Below are 20,159 nucleotides of genomic sequence, written 5' to 3'. Positions count from 1 at the left end.
GAAACCCAAGGAGGGGTCACTAGGAGTCGGGGCCGACTTGATGGCAAATAACAACAACAACAACAACAGGACCTTTGTTACATGTATTTCCTTTACTGGGAGTGTGTCTATTTTTTCTTTTTAAATCAGTTTTATTGAGATATAATTCATATTCAAGAAAATGTACTTTTCTTAAGTATGGACTTTTAAAAACCTCATTTTGAAAAAAAAAAAAAATCCCACTTATCCTTCAAGGAATGTTAAATGCTATTATCATTGAAAGTTTCTCCAAAGTTCCTTCCAATGATAAGTAATTCCTTCTCTGAATCTTGTAGCGTTATTGAAGCACTTATTTTGTTTACATATCCTTATCCCTTGTTTTAGAGTCTAAGCTGATTGAAAACAGGATCTGTGTAGGATCTTGTGTGGAACATGTTCTTAACAAAAGTGGCCAGTGAGTAAATTTTACCACTTGTTCTCTTGTCAGATACTAACTCAAGAAGCCTCAGATTAGATAGTAATTGTAAAATGGAGAGATGATAATTTAATGCAAATATGTAGAAATATGCATTAATGTATAAATGTGACCCGAACCACTAAATGCAGTAAAGTTTCTCACTCGTGAAATAATTAAGGGAGAAAAATCATGCTGTAAAAAACAGTTTACCTTAAAAGACAGGCATATGAGCTGAACATTTACATTAGGTAGATACACTCCTTGGAGAGAACAATAATGGGAGAATAGAAGGGCTATGTATGCACAGGGAGACAGCTCGGGGGGCCCAGGAGTGGATGGAGGGAAGGACACAGGGAAGAGGTAACTGTGGGGAGGAAGTGGGAAGGGAACTGTTGCATTGTGGGAAAATGCAGTCAATGTCATGAGACAGTGTATGTGAGCTGCTGTATGGAAAATTAATTTGCTCTGTAAACTTTCACCCAAATCACAATAGAAATTAAAAAAAAAATTATCTTAAAAATAGTTAATCTTCTTTATAATTTTATTGGTAAAAATGGCTGATGGGCTTTTTTTTCTTTTAATAGTGCATAAGAAAATAAAAACTCACATGAGATACACATTGAAATAGTTGCTACTTTCATAAAAGTAGTAATTCTGTTATTTTACAGTCATCAGTTTGTCCTAAATAGCCATATTTTTTGCTGAAGGCAAAGATGGTGATAAAACTGTTCTATGGATAAGGAGATTGGGGCTCAGAGAGGGTATATAATTTATGTCCAAACCCACAAATGATAATGGCACAAGTGAGTGAATAGAGATCTGTCTTAACTTTAAAGCCAATGTATGGCTTTTTTCCTGTACTTATATTACTTCTCAATTTCTTAAATGTGGAGAATCTTGATGTCTTAAAGCACAAGACAAAGTAAAAAGAATGCTAATGATGTAGCTTTTATTCATGCACAATTACTAAAGCAAAGGTTTTAAGTCTGGGGTTCATGAGAGTCTCTGAATAACCATATACAAAACATTATGCATGTGTACTTTTCTATTTTTATCACATTCTTAAAAGGATTTATGCTGACTCCCTGCCCTTCAAAAAAAGAATTAAGAAACAGGCGTGATCACGGATGTATCTTTCAGTTTTAATATTCTTCAAATTTATGATTCTTTATACTATATGCTATACTGTTTAGAGTAACTAAAAGGAATTATAATGATAGGCACATGGACAAGCATTGCATCCCATCAAATGCAGATACTCTTTAGAATAAATTCCTTGGCTTTTAGACTAGTGGAGAATTGTTATAGAATTCTTTTTTTCTTCATTCATTTGTTCTTTTCACTTTTTAATTAGAAGTGGGGTGGGGTATGAGAGGTGTGCTTTAAAAAGAGCAAAAACAAGAGACCATTGACTTATTTTAGAGGAAGAGATAATGTGGCAGGAACATGGCTCTGCATTTAATCTAAACTCTTTTTTAGTTTCTCTGTGCTCAAGCTGAGGTGGAAGCCAATGACAGGTGAGATATGACATGGGCTGAAAATATTATAATATCAGATTAACAGTATAGCTGCTTCTAAGGATGTTTATTGTAGCTTTCATTTGTAGTATCTAAAATTTAAAGCAACTTAAAACTTTTGGCTATGTTGTTATTGTTATTTGCCATCACGTTGGAACCGACTCTTAGCCACCCCTCCTTGGGTTTCCGAGGCAGTATCATTACAGAAGTAGATTGCCCAGCCTTCCTTCTGAGGACTGGCTGGTGGGTTTGAACCTCCAGCCTTCTGGTTAGCAGTCAAGTGCCTTAGGCACTAAGCTACCAGAGAAATAATTTTTTAAAATTAAGGTGAGGAGCTCTGGTGCTATAGTGCCTAAGGCACTTGACTGCTAATCTGAAGACTGGCGGTTCAAACCCACCAGCCGCTCCTCAGAAGGAAGTTTGGGCAATCTACCTCCATAGTGATACTGCCTCAGAAACCCAAGGAGGGGTCCCTATGAGTCAGATCTGACTCAACGGCAGTGCGTTTTGGATCCTACTTTGGAATGTTACACAGCCATTAGTTTGCTTTTCAGGCAGTATTTAAAATACATAGGGAGACCCTTGCTTTTGGCCAGGATGAAGTTAAAAAGAACTGGACTTATACTTCAACCTAAAACAAAACACTTGAACAAAATATATGAAGCAACAGTTTCTAATATATTCAGTATAGGGCAGTGAAGGACAGTGATCCTAAAAGATGAAAAACAAACAAGCTGAACAAACACTATATTGGCATGGAGATTATCTAGATTGTAACATAGGGAGGGAAAATGCAGGCAGACCAAAGCAGCTAGTGTTCTCAGGGCAGAGTATTAGGAAGAAGAAATGTGCTATCTCTGCCAGTTTTCAGTTAAGTACTGCTCAACACATGCACCTAAGAAAACTAGTAAAGGCCAGAAAAAGAACTAGTTGAAACATAAGAGAGAATAGTCCTTGAAGTTCCCATAGAGCCAGGAATAGTGTAACACAGAGTTAGAGCTAATAAGTCAATAAAGGAGATGAAATGGAAGCATTTAAAGCACACACACACACACAGTCTAAAATCAATGGGGAAAAGGAAACAAAGAATACGTGGATTAAAAGGAAATAAATAGCAACCATATAAATAAATCTCATTAAAAGTAAATGGTCTATACCAGATGTTAGTTTATCTAAATCAGTGGTTAGCAAACTGCAATCAGGCTGACTTGTTTTAATTAATGAAGAGGTTTTTTTTTTTTTTAATTGGAACACAGACACTGACATACACACACACCCTTTTTTTTTTTTAACTTACTATCTGTAGCTGCTTTTGTACTACCATGACAGAGTTGCCACAGAGACCTTATGGCCTGTGAAGCCTAAAATATTTACTCTCTGACCCTTTACAGAAAAATTGCTGGCCCTGGCCTAAACAACCCAAGTAAGGACAGAGATTTGTCAGATTGGATAAAGGAAATAAAGCATGATTCAACGATATGCTTCCTACTCTGAATATAACGTTACAAATAGATTAAAAGAAAAGCGTGGAAAAAGTTATGCCATGGTCATATCAATCAAGGGAGAGCTGGAGTGGTTTTATTAATAGCAGAAAAAGTAGATTTCAGACCAAAGAATATTATCTGAGATAAAAATGGTATTTTTTTTTTTAATTTTTATTGTGATTTGGGTGAAAGTTTACAGAGCAAATTCATTTTCCATATAACAGTTCATACACATTTTGTTTAATGACTGCAATTCCCCACAATGTAACAGCTCTCTTCCCACTTCCTCCCCATAGTTACCTCTTCCCTGTGTCTTTCCTCCCATGCACTTCCAACCCCCGAGCTGTCTCCCTGTGCAAACACTCCCCTTCTGTTCTTCCATGATTGATCTCTTCAAGGAGTGTAGCTACCTGATGTATATGTTCACCCCATTTGCCTGTCTACAGTTTGACTGGAATTCACAGGAGTCAGTTCAGTTCTAGACCTGAAAGGTAACTAGAGGCCATAGTCTCAGGGGTCTCACTAGGCTCTATCAGACCAGCAAACCTGTTTTTTTTTCTTTTTTTGAGTTTTGTTCCACATTGTTCTCCCACTCCATCCAGGATTCTCTTGCACCATTTCCCCTCCTAATGATCAACAGTGGCAGCTGGGCACCAGCCATCTAGTTCTTCCGGTCTCATGGTCATATAGGCTGAGATCACATGTTCTACCAGTCCCTTGGACTAATTGTTGCCACGCATCTTTGGTTTTCTTCATTCTTCTTTGCTCTGGATGAAGAGAGACCCATCGTTGCTTCTAGGTGGCTGCTTGCAAGCTTTTAAGACCCCAGTCGCTACTCACAAAAGTAGAATGTAGAACAGTGTTTTTGTGTAGTATGTTGTACCAGTTGAGCTTAATGTCCCCTGTGACCACAGTCCTGAGCCTACAGGTCCAACTTCTCACTCCTGCTGGGTAGCTGGCTGAGGCTTAGAAGCCACCACAGCCTTGCCCCTTGTCAGCTCTACTATACACCAGACATTCTTACAGCTCATACAAATATGCATGTAGAAACATTGTCTGCTAGCTCTGTACTTGGTCATGGGTACACTTGCCCCTGCCTAGACATAGGTGATTGTTTAGCCTGTCCACACACTAAAGGTGGTATTTCATAATCATCAAGCAAACATAATAATTGTAAACATTTATGCCCATAATAAGAGAGCTTCAAAATTTGTGATGCAAAAACTAATAGAACTGGAAGGAGAAATAGAAAAATGTACAATTAAAATTGGAGATTTCAACACTTTTCTCAGGAATATGACCAATATGCAGAAAATTAGTAAAGATTTAGAAGACTTGAACAATAACACTAACCAGTTTTGACTAAGTGACATTTATAGAACACACTGCCCAACAGCAGCAGATAACAAACATTGTTTTCAAGTGCACTGGAACGTTTTCTAAGATAGATATTATTTGGGGCTATAAAGCAAGTCTTATTAAATATAAAAGGATTCAAATTATACAAAATAAATTTTCATATCACAGTGGAATTAAATTAGAATTCAATAACAAAAAGATATCTGGAAAACCCCCAAATACTTAGAAATGAAATAAAATACTTCTAAATAATCTTTGGGTCAGGAAGAACTAAAAAAATGATTTGAACTAAATAAAATGAAAACACATCAGAATTACTGGAATGCAGCTAAAGCAGCATGTAGGCAGAGATTATAGCACTAAAGGTCTATATTAGAAAATAAGAAAGGTCTGTAATCAGTGACCTCAACTCTGAATAAAGTTGATCAAGATGGGCATTGAAGTCCTAACATTTGAACTGAATCATTGAAATAGAGAACAGAAGAAAATTAATGAAATCAAAACTTGGACCAATAGTGGATAAATTTCTAGTTGAATTGGTCAGAGTAGTGAGGGGAAAGACACGAATTACCAATAACAGCAATGAAAAAGCTGACATTGTGCAGATACTAAAATAACAGTATGAAAATATTATGAATAGTTCTATGCTAGTAAATTTCACAACTGAGGTAAAGTAGACAAATTATTTGAAAGACACAGAAGATACCAAAACTCATGAAAGAGGAAATGAATAATGTGGATAGCTCTACGTCTAGTGAGCAAACTAAGAAAAAAACTCTAAGCCTAGATGGCTTCACTAGTTAATTTTATCAAACATATAAGGAAGAAATAATACCAATTCTGCATAAACTCTTCCAGAAAATTGGAGAAAACTCTTCCCAGTGTATTCCGTAAAGTCAGTTTTAATCTGATATGAAAATCAAAATAACTCTATTATTACAAGGGAGGAAAAACAACTGTAGATCAATATCCTTCATGAACATAAAATTTTAGCAAATTATACCCAACAATATGTTAAAAGCATAATACATTGTGATCAAGTAGGGTTTAATCCAGGAATGCATTAAAAAATAAAGAATGGTTTAACATTCAAAATTCAGTCCTTGTAAAAGAAACATTCTTGTTTATAGTAGTCAAAACCTGGAAACATCCCTGATGTTTATCAACGTGTGAATGGATAAACAAATCACATTATATCCATGTAATGGAATACTACTCAGCAATAAAAAGGAATGAAGTACTGATATATGCAACAGTGGGGATGACTCTCAAAATAGTTAAGCTGAATGAAAGAATCTAGGCCAAAAAAAGAATCCACATTGTAGGATTCCATTTATATGTAATAATAAAAAATGTAGACGAATATGTAATAGCAGAAAGCATACCAGTTATTGCTTGGGACCAGAGGGTTATGGGAATGGTTGGAAGGGAGAGGCACAAGGAAACTTTTGATAATGATGGACTTATTAATTGTCTTTATTACAGTGAAACTGCAGTTATGTTCGTATGTATAATCTTTGTCAAATTTTGTATTTCCAATATGTGTAATTTATTAGATGCCAATTCTACTTCAGTAGATCTTTTAAAAAAAGACTTAGGAAGTGCAGTATGTTAAATAATAAATGCAAATTACAAAATTATGAGGGAGTGGTTAGTCAGAATTGTTGAGATGCATATTCTGTTTGTAGGCATCTCAAAATCAAAATGCCAACAACTAAACTCTTTGGTTTCTAACTTCTTTTCCTCCCTCCTCTATTTATTCTCTGACTTTTTACATCTTCTTAAATGGTATATCCATCTACCCATTTTCATTCAAGAAGCAGGGGAGACATCTTTAACACCTCACTCCCACATCTGCTTCATCACCAAGTCATGCTGTTGAGAACACATTTCAGATCTATAATACTCTCTTCCTTCACTACCACCACCTCACTTCAAATCACTATCCTCTCTCACAGAAAAAAAGAAGAGCTTCTCTGGTTGTGCTTCCTGGATTTATTCTTGAGTCCTTCCCCTCAGTCAAGTCTCTAGATAACAGCCAGTGTGGTCATTTAAAGATGTTAATTTGAATGATGTTATTCACCAGCTTATATCTTCACTGGGATTTTTTGTTGATCTTAGGATATAATCTAAAATCCTTTTCATATGATGTAGTCCTGTTTACTTCTTGCGTATTGTGTTCTACCCACACAGACCACCTTTCAGTTTCTTGACATCTCCAAGCTCTTTTTATTTAGGACTTTCTCACATGGTGTTTCCTAAGCCTGCAGTGGTATTTTCCCTGCTATTTCAGTGGCAACTCCATTGTATACTTTAAGTCTCAAATGCTTTTTCTCCTTCAGAGAGCCTTTCTTTTTTTTTTTTTCCATTCAGAAAATTTTCTTGCCACTTACTCTATACTAGGGGCTGGGATACCCTGGTGAATAAGACATGATCCTTACCTTCATGGGAGTTACAGATCAGTGGGGAGATGGGTACTTTTCTTTAAATCTTTGTTCAGATATAAGCTCCTTTGTGAAACCTTTTTCTCCTTGGTTTTCCTCTTTCCCATCACCATTGCCTAAGGCTCTTCTAGCAGTTTATACAACATCCCCTTCGTGAATTCTTTCCTTGTACCATTTGTTTTATTTTTTATTGTTGTGATTTGTGTGAAAGTTTACAGAGCAAATTCATTTTCCATCCAACACGTCATATACATTTTGTTTCATAACATTGATTGCAATTCCTGTAATGTAGCTGCTCTCTTCCCATTTCTTCCCTGTGGTTACCTTTTCCCTGTGTTCTTCTTTCCTATGCATTCCTACCTTCTGAGCTTTCTCCCTGTACAAATGGTAGGTATCCTACTGATCTCCCATGGTTGATTGTTCTAATGAGTGTACCTGCCTGGAGTAAATATTCACCTTGTTGTTTTTGTTGTTGTTATTTACCATCGAGTTGGAGCTAGCAACCCCTCCTTGGGTTTCTGAGGGGGTATCACTACGGAAGTAGATTGCCCAACCTTCCTTCCAAGGAGTGACTGGTGGGTTTGAACCACCAGCCTTCTGGTTAGCAGTCAAGTGCCTTAGGCACTACACTACCAGAGCTCCTGTTCACCTTGTAGTCCTGTCCATTGTCTGGCTGGAAGCCATAGGAATGAGTTCAGTTCCAAGACCAAAGGGTGACTAGTTTCTGGGGTTTCAACAGTCTCAGTCAGATCAGTTGTTGTAGTTGTTATTATGTGCCTTCGAGTTGGATCCGACTCATAGCGACCCCTCCTTGAGTTTCCAAGGCAGTATCACTATGGAAGTAGATTGCCCAACCTTACTTCTAAGGAGTGGTTGGGGTTTTGAACTGCTAGCCTTCTGGTTAGCAGTCAAGTGCCTTAGGCACTACACTGGTCTTTTTTATAATTTTGAGTTTTATTCTACATTTTTTCCCACAGAGAGCTCTTTCTTGGTTTACCCAGTCTGAATTGGTTACCTCGGTACCCTATAGGTTTTCGTAATTGCTGTCTTGAAGGATTTTTTTTTTTTTTTTTTTTTTTATCCCTAGGAGATGAGAGATGGGAAGGGATAGAGTTTGTATGTGTATATGAGGGATTATTTAATACATCTTCCCTATACTAAGGAGCTCTGGTAGCACAGTGCCTAAGGCATTTGACTGCTAACCAGAAGGTCAGCAGTTCAAACCCACCAGCTGCTCCACAGAAAGAAGATAGGACAGTCTACTTCCATAAAGATTTACTGCTTTAGAAACCCAATAGAGGCCACTGTGAGGTGGAATCAGCTCAGTGGCAGTGGGTTTTGTTTGTTTTTCCTTATAATAAACTGAAAAGCTCCTTGAAATTTGAGACCAGGTTTGTTTTGTTCACTACTTTGAACCTGACTTGGTTTCTAGTACAATGGACACTCAATATTTGTTTAATGAATGTTTAGAGAAAATAGTGATTTTCTTTGAAGGTGTGTGTTCATATTTATGAGATTTCTACAATGAACTATTTGGACTTTCTAATCAGAAACAATGGGAAATAGCTCTTTATCTTTGTCAACACTTTTTGCCTTTATTAGAGAGGAAACCAAACCAAAACCAAATACACTACCATCAAGTCGATTCCAAGTCATAGTGACCCTATAGGACAGAGTAGAACTGTCCCATAGGGTTTCCAAGGCTGTAAATCTTTATCGACGAAGACTGCTTCATCTTTCTCCTGAGGAGCAGCTGGTGGGTTTGAACCACTGACCTTTTGCTTAACAACCTAGTGCTTTAACCACTGTGCCATCAGAGGTTTTTTAGAGAGGAAAAACAGATGTTATTTTATGACTTTGGATTTTCTTGCCTAGTATTGCAAAATAAGCTAAGCTTCTTTGACATATTAACTGGACTTTGAATATCTTTGGGTTGCCCAGCTAAGGGCACTGTTTACATTGTATTCTTTATGAATGGGAACTTCTGGGTTAATCTAAAGCAGAGGCCATTTCTAGATACAGTTACCTAGAAGCATGTTTGTGCTTCTGTCTTGGGTCTACCTATAATTTATATACCATCTTGTACTCTTTAGCTTAGAGCATCTTGCTAAATTTGTCTCTACCTGTCACATTTTGAAAAGCATAACATTCTTACTTAAGATATATAGTCTTTAGCACAGATTTGACCAGTTTTAGTTTATGAAGAAAATTTTCTGAGTTCTCAGTATCCATCTTCAACAGCTACAGGCCTGGGCGTATGCTGAATATCCTTTAAATCCTTTTTAAACTAATATTGAAAACTGGACATTTTTTGTTTTGTTTTCAAAAATTTAAAGTGAAGCCATATCTCTTTGATGTAAAGATTTGCTGAAAAGGCTTAGTACTTTGATATTCTAAAAGTGCAATTCTTAGAAAATTATCAGCTTGATTGAAAAGGTTATTATTTTTACCCATCATTTAATTTCTCACCTAGAAATACTTTTTACAGTTTTGTATTTACATGTTTACATTCTTTTGCCCCTCTTTGTGAGATGCTATTTATTAACGTTATCTCATTTATATCTATAATAAATGTATAATAAATGTATTCCTTTTTTTTAACAGATAAGATAATTAGGCACAGGGCTTGTACTCTGAAGGACACTGCACATGCTATCATTGCAGCTGAATTAGATCCAGAGTTTAATAAGCTCTGTGAAGAAATTAAGGAAGCAAGGATAAAAAGAGGTAAGTTATAGAAATGAACTTGCACTGAAGCCTAATGTGCTATTTTTAGACTAAGAACCATTGAATGGTGTTTAGGGTTGCTGATATTATGGTAATAACGTGTAGATAGAGATATTTTGAGGCACAGCCTTACTGTTACTAATATTGTGTCAATTCATAAAGATATTTTAAAACTTTACTTCTTTGAAAAGTCCCTGTGTGGTGCAAATGGTTAAGCACTTGATTCCAAGTGGGAAGGGTGGCAGTTAGAACCCACCCAGAGGCACCTTGAGGGGACAGTTCCACGCTGCACACGTGGGATCATGAGGAGTTGGAATTGACTTGATGGCAGCTAGTAATAACTACTTCTGTGAAAATTTTAAACACTGCAAATGACAGAAGTAAAATATTTCTTAATGAAATTTCTGTCACAAGAGTATATTTTTGTTAATTATTGATCTGTATTCTTAAAAGATTTAGATACACTTTTCTGTCTGAAGAGATTATATTTTTCATCAATGTACATCCAATACATTTTTTTTGAAGTTTTTAGGAATATGTTTTTTCACCTGCTTTGAAGTTTTATTTGCAATTTTGTTATTATAGATGTAGAAGTAGCAAATGTAGTTTGTTCATTCAATTCTCTGCCCTTGAGGGGTTCACATTGTAGTAGGAGAGAGAGAAATGTAAAACAATTCAAGATACAATGTGATATGTGCATGGGTTGAAGCACATTGAGAGCCCAGAAAGGAGACTCCTCCTGATAGGGAACACAGCTAATTTTAATTAGCATTTAGGGGGTGAATGTAGGAGTATTCTCCCTGGTGGACTAGGGGAAAGGAGGCAAAGGCAGGAATGGAGGAGGTATTGCAAGCAGAGGAAACAACAGTATGTATTAAAGCACAAAAGTATGAAGTAGCTTGATTTATTAGAAGAACTGTAAATTGGTCTTCTGAAAGTATACAGAATGATGGAGAGAGGACTGGAGAGGTGAGCTGGGGCCAGGACGTCAAAATTATGGAGAAGCTTTTCTTCTTCATCCTAAGAGGGCTCCTCCCTAACCATCTAATCTAATATATGCTCTAGTCATCATAGCAGCTGGCATTAATTTTTTAGGGTTTTTTTTTTTTTTTTGAGGGGGGGTGTTATTATTGTCTCTCTCCTTTGAATGTCTTGTTCATAGCTGTACCCCAATCCTTAGATCTGTGTTTCATATATAACAGATTTTCAATAAATATTTGAATGCCATGCTCAGGAGCTTGGACTTTATCCTGTAGGTCACTTTTTTTCCAAAATGTGTGTGCCTATTACATTTAATAGTAAGTTAGATTCTCTGAGGATAAAGCTAAGGAATCTGCATTTCATAAAAATATTTTTTGTGTAAAGTAAAGTAGAAGTAATTGAAGGACTCTAAGCCATCTCAATATGGCAGGACTAGAAGATGAGAGCCTGGGTAAGAAGCTGGTGGAGCCAATTTGGAAAACACTTTGGTAGTTCCTAAAAAGTTAGACATTTACCATACCACCCCCACCCAGAAATTCTTTTGCTAGAAATCTAAGAGAAATGAAAACATATGCACATACAATGATTTGTGCATGAATGTTGATAGCATCATTATTCATCATGACAAAATATCTACCACCTGGATAAACAGAACATGGCATATCCATACAATAGCATATAATTCAGCAAAGAAAAGGAACAGGGTATTGATGTGTGTTAAGGTAAGGATTAACTTCAAAAATATTATGCTAAGTGAAAGAAACTAGTCACAAAAGACCACCTGCTATATGACTCAATTTACATGAATCCCCAGGAAAGGCAAATCTATAGAGGCAAAAAGTGGACTGTGGTTGCTTGGGGCAGTGTTTGAAAATTGAATTGCTGTGATGGAAGGAATATAGACAGTCACTGTACCAAAAAGAATCGGTCACTGTTTACCTATTTCAGGAGATAGCATATGATCAAGAACCTATGGTATTGAAGAAGTCTAAGTTGCACTGAAGGAACTGGTGAAAAACAAGGCTCCAGGAAATGGTGGAATACCCATAGAGATGTTTCAACAAATAGATACAACACTGGAGGCACTATCTCATTTATACCAAGAAATTTGGAAGACAGCTACCTGGCCAGCCATTGGGAAAAGATTGATATTTGTGCTAATTCAAAAGAAAGGTGATCCAGCAGAGTGTGGAAATTATCAAACAACATCATTAATATATGCAAGGAAAATTTTGCTGAAGATAATTCAAAAACATTTGCAGCAGTATATCAACAGGGAACTTCCAGAAATTCAAGCTGGATTCAAAAGAGGCCATGAAACAAGGGATAACATTGCTGATGTCAGATAGATCTTGGCTGAAAGCAAAGAATACCAGAAAGATGTTTACCTGTGTTTTATTGACTATGCAAAGGCATTTGACTGTGTGGATCAAAACAAATTATGGATAACATTACAGAGAATGCGAACACTTAATTGTGTTTATGAGAAACGGGGGCGACTCGACGGCAAATAACAACAACAACAACAATACATAGGCCAAGAAGTTATTTGAACAGAACAAGGGGATGGACACTGCATGGTTTAAAATCAGAAAGGGTATGTGTTAGGGCTGTATCCTTTCACCATACTTACTCAGTCTGTATGCTGAGCAGATAATCAGAGAAGCTGGACTATATGAAGAAAAATGCAGCATCATAATTGGAGGAAGACTTATTAATGACTTGTGATATGCAGATGACATGACCTTGCTTTTTGAAAGTGAAGAAGACTTGAAGCAATTGTTGATGAAGATCAAAGACTATAGTCTTCAGTATGGCTTCACCTCAACATACAACAGAAGTCCTCATAACTGGACCCATAAGCAACATTATGATAAATGGAGAAAAAATTAAAGTTGTCAGGGATTTCGTTTTCCTTGAATCCACAATTAACACCCACGGAAGCAGGAGTCAAGAATAGATGGCATATTGCACTGGTCAGATGTGCTGCAAAAGACCTCTTTAAAGTGGTAAGGAGCAAAGATGTCACTTTGAAGACTCAGATGCACCTAACCTAAGCCATGGTATTTTCAAGAGCCTCATATGCAAGTTCAAGGTGAAGCTGATTAAATTAAATTAAAACGAGTCCATGAGAGCCAAAATATGACCTTGATTATATCCCACGTGAATTTAGAGACTATCTAAAGAATAGATTTGACACATTGAACTCGAATGATCAAAAACCAGATGCATTGTGAGATGACATCAAGAACATCATCCATGAAGAAAACAAAGTTGTTACTGAAAAGATAGGAAGAAAAGACCAAAATGGACATCAGAGGGGATTCTGAAACTTGCTCTTGAACAGAGAGTAGTGAAAGCAAATAGAAGAAATGACAAGATAAGGGAGCTAAACAGAAGATTTCAAAGAGCAGCTCAAGAAGACAGTCAATTATTATAGTGAAATGTGCAAAAATTTGGAGTTAGAAAACTAAAAGGGAAGAACACTCTCAGCATTTCTCAAGCTGAAAGAACTGAAGAAAAAATTCAAGCCTCGAGTTGCAGTATTGAAATATTCTATGGGAAAAATATTAAATGATGCAGGAAACATCAGAAGAAAATGGAAAGAATACACAGAGTCACTGTACCAAAAAGAATTGGTCGATGTTCATCCATTTTAGGAGATGGGATATGATCAAGAATCGATGGTATTGAAGGAAGAAGTTGACACTTCCCTGAAAGAATTGGTGCAAAACAAGGCTCCAGGAACTGACGGAGTACCCATTGAGATATTTCAACAAATGGATGCTATACTGAGGTGATCACTTGTCTATGCCAAGAAATTTGGATACCTGGCCAACTGACTAAAAGAGATCCATATTTGTACTCATTCCAAAGAAAGGTGATCCTACAGAATGTGAAAATTATCAAGCAATATCCTTAGTATCACAAGCAAGTAAAATCTTGCTGAAGATAATTCAAAAATGGTTGTAGCAGTATATTGACAGGGGGCTTCCAGAAATACAAGCTGGATTCAGAAGAGGATGTGGAACGAGGAGTATCCTCTCTCATGATAGATGGATCTTGGCTGAAAGCAAAGAATACCAGAAAGATGTTTACTTGTGTTTTATTGACTATGCAAAAGCATTTTACTATGTGGATCATAACAAATTATGGATAACAAAGGAGAGTGACAATTCCAGAACACTTAATTGTGCTCATGAGGAACTTGTTACATAGACCAGGAGGCTGTCGTTGGAACAGAACAAGGGAATACTGCGTGGTTTAAAATCAGGAAGCGACAAAAGACAGGCATATGAGCTGAACATTTACATTAGGTAGATACACTCTGTGGTAGTTCAGTTTGTGTGTCAGCTTGGCTGGGGCTGATTGAGTGGCTGGGCAGCTGGATGTAGTAGTATTCCCCATGATGAGACTGGTAATCAACTCCATGGTAGAATCTACTGTGAGCAGCTGAGTAGCTGCCTTAGGGATGTGGTCTGCTTCTTATATATAAGGAGAAGTCTTGGGGAATGGTCTCTAGTTTATGGCACGCTTGGACCCTGCATGTAGCCGTGTTGTTGTTCACCAGCCTGCCGTGCTCTGCTGACCTTGGGACTTACAATGGACTTAAATGAGGGACTTACAATGGACTTACATGAATGGCCTGCCATGTGGTTTGGTATTATCAGGACTGTGCCATTTTATTTGTCAACCTTGGGCTTGTTAGCCTCAGCAGCTAGTAGCTGTCTGATTGAAAAGATGGCTCTAGCTTCTGTGGGGCAGGAGCAAGGCAGAGCTGCGGCCCAAGGTCAAGGGGCTTTCACACAGCCCCTAGAGCCTGGCACTTTGAACTTGGACTTCTAGCCTCCCAACCTGTAGGAGAATAAACTCCTGTTTGTTAAGGTCCCCTTTGTGGTATATTCCTGTCAGAGTGGCACTAGATAAGCAAAACACACTCCTTGGAGAGATCTATCATGGGAGAATAGAAGGGCAGTGTATGCACACGGAGACAGTTCAGGGGACAGGAGTGTATGGGAGGGAAAGACAGGGAATAGGTAACTATGGGGAGGAAATGGGAGGGCAGCTGTTGCATTGTGGGTAATTGCAGTCAATGAGACAAAGTATATGTGAACTGCTATATGGAAAGTGAATTTGCTCTGTAAACTTTCACCCAAAATCACAATAAAAATTAAATAAATATAAAATCAGGAAGGGAGTGTGTCAGGGTTGTAGCTTTTCACCATACTTACTCAATCTATGTGCTGAGCAAATAATCCAAGAAACTGGACTACATGAAGAAGACACAGCCTCAAGATTGTAGAAAGAATCATTAACAATCAGTGATATGCAGAGGACACAACACCACTTGCTGAAAGTGAGGATGACTTGAAACTCTTACTGATGAAGATTAAAGACTACAGTCTGCAGTATGGATTACACCTCAACATAAAATTCCTCACAACTGGACCAATAAGCACCATCACGATAAATGGAAAGAAGATTGAGATTGTCAAAGATTTCTTATTACTTGGTTCCACAATCTCGACATCAGTGGAGGAAAAAGTCAAGACATCAGACTCATGTTGCACTGGACAAATCTTCTGCAAAAGACCATATTAAAGTACTGATGAGCAAAGATGTCTCTTTGGAGACTAAGGTGTGCCTAACCCAAGCTATGGTGATTTGAGTCACTTCATATGCATGTGAAAGCTGGACAGTGAATAAGGAAGATCAGAGGAGAGTTGATGCTTTTGAGTTGTGGTGTTGGCAAAGAATACTGAAAGTACCATGAACTGCCAGAAGAACTAACAGATCAGTCCTGGAGGAAGTGCAGCTGGAATGCTCCTTGGAAGCAAGAATGACCAGACTTCGTCTCACCTACTTTGGTCATGTTGTCAGAAGGGACCACTCCCTGGAGAAGGATATCATGCTTGGTAAAGTGGAGGGTCAACGAAAAAGGGGAAGGCCTTCAACAAGATGGATTGACACAGTGGCTATAACAGTGTACTTAGGTATAGCAAGGAGGACCGGGCAATATTTTGTTTTGTTGTACATAGAATCTCTGTGAGTCAGAGCCTACTCAATAGTACCTAACAACAACATATGCATGTAAAAGCTGGACAGTGAATAAGGAAGACTGAAGAAGAGTTGATGCCTTTGAATTGTGATGTTGGTGAAGAATACTGAAAATACCATGGACTGCCAGAAGAATGAACAGCTCTTTCCTGGAAGAAGTGAGGCTAGAATGGTCCTTAGAGTGAGAATGGCCAGACGTCTTCTCACCTGCTTTGGTCATTTTGTCAGAAGAGACCATTCCCTGGAGGAAGGATATCATGCTTGGTAAAGTAGAGGGTCAGCGAAAAAGGGAAAGACCTTCAATGAGATGGATTGACAACACTGGCTGCAATGATGGCCCCAGAGCAAGGATTGTGGAGAGCATAGGACCAGGCAGTGTTTTGTTCTGTTATACATAGGGTACCTGTGAGTTGGAGCCCACTTGACAGCACCTAGCAATAACAAAATGATGGTTTCACACCTCTATAAACTTACTGAAAATTACTGAATTGGATGCTTAAAATGGGCGATTTTTATATTACATAAATTATGCACTGTACTTCAGTAAAGCTGCTGAGGGGAAAAAATGTCATTGTAGTAGTCCAGGTTTTTAATTAGTGCAGTGGGACTGGAGACAGGATTAATAGAAAAGAGATGTCACTGTAGGGATGGAGGACATTATGAGAAGGAAGAGTCAAAATGGTTGCCAGATTACTGGATGACTTAGTAGATGCTGATACCACCAATCTAAATAGGGAATATATAAGGATGGACAGTTTTTTGGTTGAGAAAAATAAACTTTAATATGACCTATCTTTAGGATATCCAGTTGGAGTTATCAAGTAGGCACTTGGATATATGGGTCAGGAGCTTAAGAGATATTTGGCCTGAAGATGAAGATTTGGGAGCTATTATATAATGGTAGTGGAAGCTGAAGGTATAAATGATGTTTCATGGGAGAATGCATACTAGTCTAGAGTAAGAAGGAAAGAGATTCCAGAGACCCCTGGAAAGAAACATCAATATTTAATGACCACATAGCTAAAGAAATTCAGTGAAGAAATTGAGAAAGATGGTCACTTTTAAGATCAATCCAGGAAAACCAAACTTATTGCAGTTAAGTGTGACAAGCAGCTAGCTAATAACCAGATAGTTAGTGTAAACAGAGTTTAGTGGCTCAGTAAGTACTTATACATACTAAGATGGCAGGAATCATGACTTTCTTGCAATATATAATCTTGTCCCATAGTCATAATAATACTTAAGTGTTTTCCCTTGAAAATTAAAATGAGTAAAAATAGGGCCCCACTGGGGATTAAATGTAAGCATGGCCTCCTGAGTTGTTTTATTTTCATAATTTTATATCCAGTTGCTTTACCATGTTAAAACAAAAGACACTATTTCCATCAGAATTGCACTGTCCAAGTATAATTAATGACTTTAAAACTCAGTTCTGTATTTTAAACTTTTTTTTTTAACCTTGTTGGTTTATGAAGCTAGGAATATTTAAATAGATATTGCTTATCTTCTGTTTGCAGGCTTATCAGTATTAGAAGAACAAACAAATCCTCATGGTACTGGAGCTCGGAAGACAGAAACTAGAGTTGAAGAGGCATTTCGGCACAAACAAAGAAATCCAATGGATGTCTGGCACAACTCTGCAAATAAATGTGCATGTGAGTATTTGAGATCATGTTATCTAGTGTGGGAACAACGGACAATGATGCAGATTTCTTAGGAACTGGTACACAAACTTAAGTGCTGCTGTTTTCCCACAGCTCTTTTAATTTTTCATCTTTTCAGAGATGAAGGGCTTGTGGGATAAGATGCTGAGTCAGAAATATGTTTATTTCTTTAACCTTATTTGGTAATTTTTTATCCTCTTATAAGTGCTTTTAAGCAAGATGTATTTAGAGAGGGAAAATTCAGTGTTCTGGGTTTTATTTTTCCTTATTCATTGATCTGTATAATTTCTAGAAGATGAATGTTTCTGAACATCTTCATGAAACACAGCATCTTTATAAATATTGTCCTTCTGTTTAACTAAAGATAGCTTTCCTTGAAGAGAGCATGCTGTTCTTCTGGTATATAGGTGATAATATTGCTCCAGTTGTCAATAAAGCTGGCCTGAATATATCCTTTCACCAGTGGCATTACATTTGCATAAATGAACCAGAATCACTTTCTTTTTAACTTGTCCTCTTTCTGATAAGTGGCATTCAAATATGAGAAAGTTGAAGGACTTAATGGAACATTTGCTTGCCATGAAACCCATTAAAAGTATTTGGCCTACCATGACCATGTATAGGGCTGATAGACAATGTTTCTACAAGTGTATTTGTATGTCCTGTAAAAATTTCCAGGTATATAGTAGAACTGACAAGAGACAAAATTGTAGTCACTTCTTGACCACAGCCAGCTACCTGGAGAGAGTGCGTCATTGGACCTGTGGCTTGGGACCGTGGTCGCAGGGGACATCGGTCTCAATTGGCACAACATACTACACAAAAACATTGTTCCACATCCTACTTTGGCAAGTAGCAACTGGAATCTTAAAAGTTAGCAAGCAGCCATCTAGATGCAGCAAAGGGTCTCTCCTCATCCAGAGCAAAGAAGAATGAAGAAAACCAAAGATGTATGGAAACAATTAGTCCAAGGGATTATTATACAATGCAGTCCTCAGCCTATATGACTATGACACCAGAAGAACTAGATGGTACCCGACTACAGCTGTCAACCACTGGGAGGGGGATTTACATAAGAGAACCTGGATAGAGTGGGAGAACAATGTGGAACAAAACTCAAAATCATTAAAAAAAAAAAAAGAAGAAAAGGGACCAGATTTACTGGTCTGATAGAGCCTAGTGGAACCCCTGAAACTATGGCCCCTAGTTGCCCTTTAGGTCTGGAATTGAACCCACTCCTGTGGCTTGCAGCCAAACAAAAGACAGGCATATGAGCTGAACATTTACGTTAGGTAGGTACACTCCTTGGAGAGATTAATCATGGGAGAATAGAAGGGCTGTGTATGCACAGGGAAACAGCTCAGGGGACAGGAGTACATGGGAGATAAGGATACAAGGAAGAGGTAACTATGAAAAAAAAAAAACTATGGGGAAGAAACGGAAGGAGAGCTGTTGCATGTGGGAAAGTGCAGGTAGTGTCATAAGACAAAGTGTTTGTAAAACTGCTGTATGGAAAATGAATTTGCTTTGTAAACTTTCACCCAAATCACAATAAAAATTTTTTTTAAAAGCTAAAACTATTTGGCCTACTTGTTATAAGGAACCATGATGGTGTAGAGGTTAAATATTCTGTGAATTGGTAAGTGGTTAGAACCCATCAGCTACTCTGCAGGAGAGAGATGTGGTAGTCTGCTTCATAAAGATTTTTACAGCCTTGGAAAGCCTATGGAAGTAGTTCTACTCTGTCCTATAGGATTGCTATGAGTTAGAATCAACTAGATGGCAGTGGAGTTGTCCTGGCTACACACCTGATCATGATCTGGACTATGTAACATAAACCAAAACCAAACCCATGGCCATTGAGTTGATTCCAGCTCATAGCAACCCTTTTAGGACATAGTAGAACTGCCCCATAAGGTTTCCAAGGCTGTGAATCTTTACAGAAGCAGGTTGTCTCATCTTTCTCCTGTGGAGTGGCTTGTGGGTTCAAACCTCCAATTTTTGATCAATATCTGATGCTTTATCCATTATACCACCAAAGCTCATTAAAATCTTTTACATATTCAGCACCTGATACAAATGTTTCCTGAATATTGGCTTTATGCAGTTTAAAGTCATTTAAATATTAAGCATTTTTTTTTTTTTTAATCTAAAAATGTGAGTTTTGTTTTCTTTTACCAGTAGATGGCATATGTGACACATTAATTGTCTCTTTTGTGTTAGTTTTCTTAAATCATAAATCTAAATGTCCCTAAGGGAGAGTTGCTTTCCTAAGGCCTTAATTTTAGAAACAAGCTTAGTGATGCTTTAAAAATTGACCATAAAGATTGTGCCCTTAAATGGGCTATTCACACAGAACACCTCTGAAAAAGCTTAGTTCTGTAAATATGTAGTCCTCTGCTAACCAGAAGGCTGGCAGTTCAAACCCATCAGCCATTCCTCAGAAGAAAGGTTGGGCAATCTACTTCCATAGTGATACTGCCTCGGAA

At 37.5% G+C, this 20,159-nt stretch overlaps 1 protein-coding gene across 1 annotated transcript in view; it reads left to right on the top strand.

Annotated features, from left to right (window-relative positions):
• The window catches only part of ATAD2B (ATPase family AAA domain containing 2B), a 262,920-nt gene that overhangs the window by 232,770 nt on the left and 9,991 nt on the right, over window positions 1-20,159 (top strand). Inside the window, exons 23-24 of the mRNA XM_007939264.2 lie at window positions 9,845-9,967; window positions 17,524-17,661. Coding sequence (XP_007937455.1) covers window positions 9,845-9,967; window positions 17,524-17,661 — 261 coding nt within the window. The remainder of the gene's footprint in view (window positions 1-9,844; window positions 9,968-17,523; window positions 17,662-20,159) is intronic.

Source organism: Orycteropus afer, unplaced genomic scaffold (assembly GCF_000298275.1).
Source record: "Orycteropus afer afer isolate SDZICR_OR568_19922 unplaced genomic scaffold, OryAfe1.0 scaffold00058, whole genome shotgun sequence".
Lineage (NCBI taxonomy): Eukaryota > Metazoa > Chordata > Mammalia > Tubulidentata > Orycteropodidae > Orycteropus > Orycteropus afer.
Note: the sequence above shows the minus strand (reverse complement) of the source record. Positions and strands in the feature narration are given on the sequence as shown.